Below are 10,617 nucleotides of genomic sequence, written 5' to 3' on the forward strand. Positions count from 1 at the left end.
GGCTTCAGTCTACAGAGAATTCTTAGTGAACTAAACAGAAGATTATTAATTTTCCAATGAACCTGAAACTTACACTGATTATATTTTCCACATATTTTAAAAATCAATGTCTGTAATATATATTAGCCTTATTCTAATTCAGTCCTACAGGAACTACTAAGGGATTTTGATTTGTTTGTTTACCAGAGTGGGCTAGTGACACACGGGATCTGTCCTCCATCCAGCTTAACCCATAACACGGCAGACCTCCATCTCCTCCTTACCTGGTAAATCATCTTCGTCTTCACTGAAAACATTTGGATTAAAGACAGGCAGGTTAATGTAGTCCATTGAAATCTTCCGCACTTCTGGGAGATATATTGTCATCTGCCTGGGCTGAAGATGCAGCAAACTGGTTTTATATATTACTGGACAAAGAGTATAAGAAGAAATAAAAAAAAAAAATTTAAAAAACTGTTGCACAAAGAGCATCTAAAACCAAAAAAGAATCAATTCAAAGCAGACAGGCGGGTTATAACTATTTTTATTTAATGTATTAATGAACAAATGCATATATGGCCCATTCTTAACCAAATCACTATGTAGCACTTTGCATAAACAGGATAAAAGAGATGGCTACTTTCAGCTATTTCTCTTTAAACAGAAGCAGCATCTCTGTAGTTAAATAATCTGTAGAAATAGTGAATTGCTTATTTTTTGTATTCACATAGGTTTTTATGGAAGGAAAATAATTTTTCCATTCTACTTTTGGAACTCTTCACCACAGCATGCTACCAACTTATATGAGTTCAGGGGAAAACTGGAAAGCTCTCAGGAAGGAAATCTGTTGAGGGTTACTATACACAAAGAAACCCCTCCTGGCTCAGGAAGTTCAAACCATTGGAGACTGGGAGACCATTTGAAGGAAGTATCACCACACACTTACTCTACACATATATGCTTTCCTACATATCTGTCCCTGATAGTGACAGAATTAGAACAACCTCTGGTTTGAACTAGTAGGGTCATTCTTACGCTATCTTTTGACAATCATTGCAAATGCAGATGTCAGAAATTTGTAAATTACTTGAAAAAATGTGGCTGGAACAAATCTGAGGGTTTCCATAAGACTTCATTAAATAGAAGGTGCCACGGCCCTACAGAAGTAGCACTGGTTGTCCCCAGGGTGACAACATCCTGAGAGGACAACCTGTGCCTGGAGACTGGGCCAGAGAAGTTCCTCTCCCCAGTAGCTGGGACTCCATCCCTTATCTGACAGCAGTCCATATAGCCACAAAAGATTTAACTAACTCTGCATCCAGGGCACCACTGTGTAGTCCTGACCTGACTTACATAAAGCAACACAGGAAAAAGTAAGTTTGTAAAACTCCTATACGTGAATTAGTATTTCAATTCAGAGCTCAGTTCTGCTAGGTGGTACCCTGTTCTTTACTCAGCCTTCTTCCTTTCAACAGGACTATCTAGGGAGAAATGGCGTACACAGGAGAAGGTCAGGAGACTACACAACCGCTATTTTTAATGAAGGCCACCAATTTACTGATGCTCCAGCAGGAGAACCATATGATAAGGCTGTGTACTGACTCGAAGAATCTTAAGCACTGTAAGAGTTTTTTAAACTTTATTTTGGTATAATTAGTAGCTAAATTACTACAAAAAACTGAGTTTCAAAAATATTTCTGTTACAGTAACTTAAACCCCACAGTTTTTATAGTCTTGCAAAAATTTTCTTTATTCATATGGGTTTTGTTCAAATAAACTGTAAAAATAAAGGTCTGGCTTTGACTGTTAATTAATCTTTTATTACAGCTGAGAGTTTTAACATTTTATTGATCATCTTGTTATTATATTTATAGATTTTAATCTTTCTTAGTTACAGTGAATTTTGTAAAATCTAATTCCTACTGTCCACAGAAAATAAATGCTTTGTTAAAGAAGCCTTTTGATCACTGAAAAAGAATCACATGGCATAAGTTTCTTGTTTGTTAGAAAGAGTTTGACATGCATAAAATCAATAGTTTACTTTTACCTGCACCAAGGTTAGTTGGTAGGAAAGCAGCCAAACCCACGATTTTAAATTTTGTTCCCCAGATATTAGATGTGACCTGAGCAAGGTAGTTGTGCTGCAAAGCAAAAACAAGATCATTTGCACCTAATAAAAATCTGTATCGAGCTCTAGTAAAAACCTGCAGAGCAATCAAGCTATTGCAAGTGACAATACAATTTCAGCTTCTCTTGTTTCTATTTTATTGAAACAGCCTGATGTGCCTATGTAGCAACTGTTAAACCTGGCCATTAAAAAGTCTCATTTTGATATCTGAACACCATCACAAATTATGTATACAACAGCCACATAGGCTGATTAAAGCTGTTGAAGAACTGAACAACATGATGGCTGCTTAGTGAGAACAGGTCTGTTTTCAGATGCTTGCTTCTACTGCACAAGAAGAGTGTAGCTATTCTGTATTTCAGAAAGTAATACACCCTGCCCTTTGGTTCTGTGCTTATGAACCAATTTATAGAACAATAAATAAGACAAAAATTAATTACTCATAATGACAAACGTATTTTTCCTGGAGCTTCCAACCAAACCACTGCTTCAATGGTGATCAGATTAAGGGTCCGAAAGACCAAAAGATTTTCTCAGAGGCCCAGAGTTACACTGTCAATATCAGGAGCAGTCTCTAGTCTCCTGCCCTATCCACAGGGCTTTTGGTCCTAACTACTGCTGCTATGTAAGTGACCTAGAATGTTTCAATACAAAGGAAAAAGTGAAAAGACAGAACAGAAAAAACCAACTGAAATGAAACAAAACAAAATTAAAAGAACATAGGCTGGTATTAACAAAACATGTAACTCAGTTCTACATCCTGCTAAGTTTCATTTACCCACAGGTCATGAACATAACTAAGAGCACCAAGTGCTTCCTTGCCTTCCTTCCAATTAATGCTGTTCCATGTTCCTGATCTAGTTGAAGATGTCCCTGCTCATTGCAGGGGGTTTGGACTAAAGGACCTTTAAAGGTCCCTTACAACCCAAACCATTCTATGATTCTACAATTTATGAAACAGAAAACATGTGGCCCTCTGAAGTAAGCATTTCCTTCTCTCTGTGATTCCTAGCAAAGCAGAGAACTATAGTGGCATTAGGACAGCTCTGAGAAACTGAAAAAGAAGCATTTTCACATATACTTTCAAAGAGCCAACAACATCATCTAGAATAAAACCTTTCGCATGGATTCACATTGACAGAAATTAGTGGTGCCAGGATTTACCAAACAATGCCTGATACTCTATCGACACTTTCAAACATTAACATTGAACTGGAAGATGCAATTCTCTAGTTATACCATTTAGTTACTGTAACTAAATAAAAAACTTCTAGCAGAGATCACTGTATTTATATCACAACTTGCTGCCTCTGGAAGGAAACGCATTTGAACTTAGGTCTGGTAACAATGTGCACAATACCTGAGTAATATCTTCTAAAGGAAACTCTCTTCGGGTTAGGCTTGGCGAACCAATAGAAGGTTTCCTTATTGGTAACCTTGGCGATCTTGATATCTCCTGCGCAGCTCGTGACATCTTTGGAGATTTGCGAGCTTCTATATTGATTCTGCATATAAAGCATTAATTAGAATCATCAATGGGCACACACAAATGTACAAAATTCATGTCTTTGAATGTAAAGATCTAATGAACTGATATGGTGTCCTCTAAGTGACTAATGAAGATTGTAGAGTCTACAGGATGGAGAGTTACAGGTCAAATTTAAAGATATATAAGGCCTGACAGACTTGCAGTAACTGGATGCTTTCTGATTTATTTAACAAATCTTACAGCAGTTCTGCCAGATAAAATAAATACTCCACAAATCCATAAAAAGATGTAGGGCTGAGCTATTTCAGCTACGCAGACTTTGACCAAAGCTTCGAGGAATGGAAACATGACACCTCAGCTGGCAGATCTCCACGTTAGCACAGCCAATCAAGGCTCCACAAACTTTGTCAATACTCTTACTTTAAGTCAAAAGTTATTCTTACCTCCCACTATACAAAGGGGGTCATGAATAAGAGATCAAGCACCTGAAAAAGCTCATTGGTAGAAAAAATAGTGAACAAAAGTTACATTTCAAAAGTATGGTCTTAAAAAAAACAAGGACACAGGATAGTTGTTCTTCCTGCACCACTTCAGTTTTAGGCTCAGGATGGTTCTTTTGTCAAGTACTACTTAAACTAAACCTTCAGTATTTCACACACTATATTCACATATATAGGGATGCATTTGCTTTGCCTCATACTAGGACAAGTTCATAATATAAGGTCTTTGGAAAAGTGTCAACTGCAGCTAGAAGGCATCAATCCCATAATTTGAAGCTGGCAGATAGATGTCAGTGCCTATGAGAAGCATCACAGACATCACTGAGGCTCTGTGCAGGTGGAGGGTTGTCTATGCACATAATGAATATAATAATAAGCTTATTTAGCATATCAATGCAGAAGCTTGTCACCCTAGAGTTTAGGAGGATCTGTTTGTTGAGGCTCCCTTGCAAAGTCACCACAGCAGCTGTGCCACCTGTGCCAGGATCTGTGCAACCTATGCATGGACTTATGAATTTGAAAAGACCGCTGAGGAAATAAAGGCTTTAACTAGACCAGGGATCCTAAGCACAGAGCACATAAACACACGGATTGTCTGACAGACAAAATGTATCCTATGGTGGCAAGAGTTTACATGTGGCAAAGGCAGTGGTGGGAGAGTTTATAAAATCTTTCTTTGAGACTGCTTGGGGAGAAGTGGTGCTCTATTATTTCCCGTTACCTTTTGCCCCAGAACCTTCCCCAAAGTCCACCTCAACACCAATCTCTGAGATCACCCCAGAACTGCACACTGTAGAGGACCCCACTCTTCCAGAGGACTCCTATCTGCCCAGAGGAGTTTGCTTTAAATTTTATGAGGTGCCACAACAGTGTTTGAAGAAAAAAAAAAAAAAGAAAAAAAGAAGAAAACCTGGGGAAAAAGAAGAAATATCCAAGAAATTATTACCTGGGGAGTTTGGGCGATTTGCTAGCTCGACTGATTTTGGGAGATTTCTTTGCTGCCCAGTCATCACTCAGTTCAATATCGCTGGAGTCCGAGCAGTTGCAGCTGTCAATCACAGTGGAAATCAAGCTGTTTCCATAGATTTCATCTATTAAGACAGGCCCCAGAAAATGTAAGTGTTGCTTCAGAAAACTGATATTAATTACCACTATCAGTTATCAGAAGCATAAATCCAATCCACAGGCAGTAGTTGAGATAAAACTACGCAGAGAAAATTAACTATTCTTCACCCTCCCCGGTATAAACTCAAAATTTCCAATAGTTCAAACTCAAGAGAAACATGATTCAGAGGGGTGAATAGCATTCACTTGACTTCAAAATTGAGACTAAAGAATGTTTTCTGCTAATTAGCAATCTGTTCCCCACTATTCAAAATAAAAGTTCTGTTTTGTAAAACAGAAGAAAGCACAGTATAATTTCAGAGGCTTGAGCCTAGGTTATACTAAAGATTTTTTTTGTATCAGAAAAAAAGAATCAGATGCCTCCTTCTATGTTGCATATATACATTTTCTTTAACTCTTCAGGATTTAATATCCAAAGTATTTCTAAATAATTTTTTTATACAGAGCAATAACTCGATTCTACCTGCTTTTCCATCTGTTTTAGGATCCATGATGACAAACTCTGGCCGCAATTTGCTGATACGACGTCCTTTCAGGATAGGCACCAGTCCCCCCAGGTATTCCAGGTACAGGGTATAACATGGACCACCAACCTCTGGGTCATCTTCTGTCCGCTTCATCGTGCAGTGAAGCCGTTCATTGCCAGCTGTTGGGTAGCTGACAAAATCTCTCATATTGTTTGGGTCTGGGATAGGAGGCTTAATTATATGAAGGAAGGAAAGAGAAAGTTTCCTATAGGTTATTGGTTTTCAATTATTTTTTCTGTGGTGACTTAGTCCCAACACAACTAACTAAATCTGAACCCGACTCTAGCCTGGCAGGTCAAGATTAGTATAGGTCACTGTGTGAGTTATGCAGGACCCACATGCAAGCTAGAGTGGCTGTGTATTACTTAGTTAGGCCAAATACAGCTGTAAACAGAAAACACAAACTAGTTACATCAGAGGGAGGTTGAACCTGTGGTTAGAGCACTGAATTAAACCACAAACCCGTATTCAAGTCCCAGCCCTATCACAAACTTCTCTTTTAATCTCGGTAATGTGGTCAAGTCTAAGACTCAGAGTATCTTCTCTCTTGCTGGCCCTCCAAGTGACCCTGGCCACTCAGGTTAGTACTGGTACACGCTATGCCGCTATTCTACAGTGGTACCAGCTCTGGAAGAAGCTTGTAATTCTTACTTCACTTCCAAGCACATGACCTATCTTTGCTGAACACCTATTTGAGTGCAACGTGGAGAAACATGAGCACAAAGCTCAGGGTGGGTTACTTTGCCCTGCTTCCCAGCACTCTATATTAATCCATGAAGAGCTCAGTCCTAAAGCAGTTGGCCTGCTTTTGTCTAGGACAATATAGCCCGTACAACACAAATACTACTGATGTGTGTAAGTCAATACAGTTTCTTTCAAAATGAAAACACAAGAAAGAAAAGTAGGGGAAAAAATAAGCTTTCTTAAAACCTGTCAAGATGGATGTGGGTTGAGGAGTGATCTATAATGTAGTCTTCAGACTGGAGGGGGAAGAGGACTGTATGCAGGGAAGAGGGTGACTTGCCAGGCACTGGAGGCAGAGCTGACAATGTTGGTGGGAGTATGTGGCTGGGGAAGAGCCAGGGTAAAGTACAAAGCAGTGCTGAGGAGGCTCCAGAAACACCCATGAAACAGCAGAGGAAGGCAGCTTCTGGGAACCCTGCTTCAGCCTCTCAGCTATGCAGCTCTGTGATCACTCTTCACCCCGGCATTCCCTCTGGGAGGTGACAGAAGGGTTGTCGGCAATAATGTGCCCCTGAACTGCCTCTGCCCATTTCATCCCCGTCACAGCTCCCGGCCCTGCTACAGCCAACTGTTGCCTTCATCCCATCCCTTCCCCTCCCCTGCCTTCCCTAACAGCCAAGCAAGCGTCACTGATTCTCTATAGAGAGCTGCAGGGGGTGGCTCTGGGACAACATGGAAAGCATCCTGGGGAGAAGCAGAGATGCTAGAAAGAACTGAGACCCACTGGTTTGTTAAATGTGTCTTTGGAGATCGCTGAGTTATGGTTACAGCAAGGTATTTATTCTTCTCTGGCAAATGAAATGTTTCACAGTCACACAAATTGCCCTCATTAGCAGTACCCAAATGGAACTGTGCTGAATCATTATTTTACAGACATAATTTGTTCTCATTTAAGCTGGGCCAACTCCACTGATTTCAAATTAGTTATTCTAGCAGGTTTAACAAGGACCAGAAACTGTCTCAGGAGAATACTGTAACACATACACAAAATATACAGAACACAAAAATGTATGTTTGAATGTAGGGCATTTACCAGTGCTCCGGCTTATAATGTGACTGAGGGCAAAATCATGAAACAAAGGGGTTGAGCAGATGGCTCTGCTAGTTGTACAGGAAAAGGAATAATATCTGGCTCATTTTCTCATAGCATTGTTGAAGCCGTATGGTTAGCAGAACTCGCTGTCAGCAGAAATATTTGGGCAGCCACAGGTCTTAGGTATAAGTTTCCTGGCATTATAAGGGCTCATGTAACACGTAGGGAGGCAACAGTTTTATGTGAATCTCTCCTATAACCATGACACAGTGTTATCATCAGTATGAGCTTCTTCAGAAGTCTGTGAGTCACCAGCATATTCTACCCTTGGGATGTCCTTGGAAAGGCCATTCCCATGGAATAATGCAGATCAGCATGTGCAACCCCTCTTTTCAGATTTTAATAGGCACCAAATGAATCAGTGGGCTCTTAAAGAGGACAGGAATGACCCTTAATCAAGATTTAAAATTATAATTATGGTAATTATAGTATCTTATAATTTATCCACTGTCACTTAGGAGCAACATGGCAGAGGAAATCAAGCAACCGTTCCTCCTCTTCACACACACACACACACACACACAGACGTTTCTTTCCGTTTACCTTGATTGTTGGTATAAAGGCTGTGGTGAGGTACGAGCAGAGCCGAGGGGGCAGGGTCAGTTTGCTGATATCCTTGTCATCCCGCAGACAGCTAGCGATGGTCTGCTGGCACAGCAGCTGCAGACTGGAGACCCTGTGCTCAACTCTGACAACATATAATGCAGGTCCAGAAGCCATCAGCAGGCGTGAGTCCCTGTGACCCCAACAGATTGAGATGATGGGACGCTGCATGGAGAGGAAAAGGATACAACTTTAGAAGAGTGCATACTTTCTCCAAGATAGTAGAACAGCAAGTGATCACAGGAATTCAGCACTGATCATGTTACCCTAAGTCCTCCAGAAACTTAAAAGTGTAGGTTGCTGCCCACAAAAAGGAAGAATGTGAACATCTGAAATTATTGATAACAGTGGTCATGTTTATACAGTGCTCTTCACTCACAAGGCTGAAAGATTGTCACACAAGAAATTGTCTACCAAATTCATTGCCTAGATAGGATGAGTGACACAGTGTTAAAAAGCAGGATCTTTGGATGCCCTAATCTGAAAAGGTCAGGGTCTCTTCGGAACATCTTTGCTCTTCACAAGATGCAGCAAACAAGAATTAATTATACAGATGATAAGGGTCAAGGCACCATCAGTAGTAACTTTTATCTTGTCCTCTCTAGTAGTACAGTACCCAGATACCTGGGTTAGATCAACCCAGAAGTTCCTAATCTAGTCTGGGGAAAAAAGCTTTCCCTTCAGTTACAAATTCATGATGCTTAAAGGTGAGAAAATGAGACAAGATGTTTTTATGTGAATGACAGAAAGCAGAATGGGGCTGCACAGCACTGTATTAATGTCTATCATCAAGAGTTGGACAAAACAACTTTTGCAGATAAAAGACTTTCTCTGCTACGCCATCTTATCCTAGATTTAAATTTCAAGGAAAATATTGTTTTTAAACTGGGAGGAATGAAGAAGCTTCATTTTCATTCCATGTAGGCAGCACCACACATACTTCCATGGAGGCACTAACCTTCAGGCTGACTGATATGCAAATGGAAAGCAGCAACATGTGAACCTTGTGATTTTCACAGTAATTGCTGAAGGCATTTTGTAGTGGAGAACTTCAAAAGAACTGAGAAATCCTTTGTGTACCATCAATAATTATTACATGGCTTCTCATAACCATAATCTGTGGGACAGAGCCTTAAATTTGATGAGATCACATAAAGTACCCCTTACTGATTGGTACTTCCATAATTTGAGAGTGTGGCTCAGCCCTCATACCGCCTGGCAATAATGAGAGTTGAAGCTGCCTGCAAAATAAATGCAACTGAAAAGGCACTGACAAAAGTTCGGTACCTGCCACATCTACTATATGACAGCCTGAGAAAGACAGCAGTAGAAGTGACCCCGATTTCCTGAAGGGCTGAAACCAGGCATGGGCAGAACTATCTACCTAATGGTTACCATGGGATCCAAACCACATCCTTCTGTTCACCTTGCATCAACTAAAGCTCACCTATGAATACAGTGAAGGAACAAACAAGTATGACTTAAACACAAATGTTTATTTATTGGATAGAGTTTAACGACAGAAGAGAAGCCTAATATCCCAGCTACCACAATACACAGCACACCTAGACAGCCCTACCGCGAAGTCTAGTACTGCAGCTATTATAACCCAATATATCACACCCAGATATGCCTCTCTTCATCCAAATAAGAATCAAGTGAAATGACTTCTCTCCTCAGGTTACTGCTGCGTGCAGAGAACAGCAGAAATGTAGACAGCACCAGTGCAAGAACCTTTGCAATCCTAAACATATTCCTAAGTAACAGGTTTTTCAGAAGCTTTGAAACGCTGGGTGGGACCTCTGGCAACACAGCACTGTGGGGCTGGGGAAGAGCAAAGTCAGGAGTTGAAAAAACATCGTCTCACTGCATGATTTCACCACAGTTTCCCAACAGGCAACCATAGTTCAGCCATCATCTAAACATGTCTGACTCTCTTATATTCTATTTATGTATTTTTATGTAAACAATATGTGAGTGGGTGCATCTTTAAATACACACACACACACACACACACACACACTACCTAGCGGATGCCCCTTATTTGTAAATCACGACATTTCTACTCTTCCATTTGTACATTTAGTCCCCCCACATACCTCACATGTTTTAATCTTATTTAATCTAATATTTTCAATCTCATCAAAGAGCACTTGTACCATACTGGTTTGTCTTTGCTTACTGATTCACCAGACACACCTTGCCTTCCTTTTCTATGAAATGGTCAGTCCCCTGGTACTCCTCAAGCCTAATATCCAGCAACACTTCATTTACAGTGAAGGGCTAAGATTTAGGATGAGGTTCAGGGAAAATTAGCCCGTCATTACAGGCTTGGAGAAATAAAAGATCACTCAAATGCCAGATATGATCTGACCTTTAAATGTACTGCTCCAATAATATTTTGCAATAACTACACTTCCCACTCTTTC

At 40.2% G+C, this 10,617-nt stretch overlaps 1 protein-coding gene across 1 annotated transcript in view; it reads right to left on the bottom strand.

The window, feature by feature from the left end:
- Window positions 1-263: 263 nt before the first annotated feature.
- Window positions 264-10,617, bottom strand: part of LOC104528599 (tubby-related protein 4-like) — a gene marked incomplete at its 3' end in the record, with an annotated part of 23,549 nt that continues 13,195 nt past the window's right edge. The window contains exons 4-9 of the mRNA XM_010172650.1: window positions 8,129-8,353; window positions 5,685-5,919; window positions 5,043-5,187; window positions 3,468-3,612; window positions 2,027-2,120; window positions 264-407 (exon numbers count right to left, since the gene is read on the bottom strand). Coding sequence (XP_010170952.1) covers window positions 264-407; window positions 2,027-2,120; window positions 3,468-3,612; window positions 5,043-5,187; window positions 5,685-5,919; window positions 8,129-8,353 — 988 coding nt within the window. The remainder of the gene's footprint in view (window positions 408-2,026; window positions 2,121-3,467; window positions 3,613-5,042; window positions 5,188-5,684; window positions 5,920-8,128; window positions 8,354-10,617) is intronic.

Source organism: Antrostomus carolinensis, unplaced genomic scaffold, assembly GCF_000700745.2.
Source record: "Antrostomus carolinensis isolate BGI_N321 unplaced genomic scaffold, ASM70074v2 scaffold16337, whole genome shotgun sequence".
Classification (NCBI taxonomy): domain Eukaryota; kingdom Metazoa; phylum Chordata; class Aves; order Caprimulgiformes; family Caprimulgidae; genus Antrostomus; species Antrostomus carolinensis.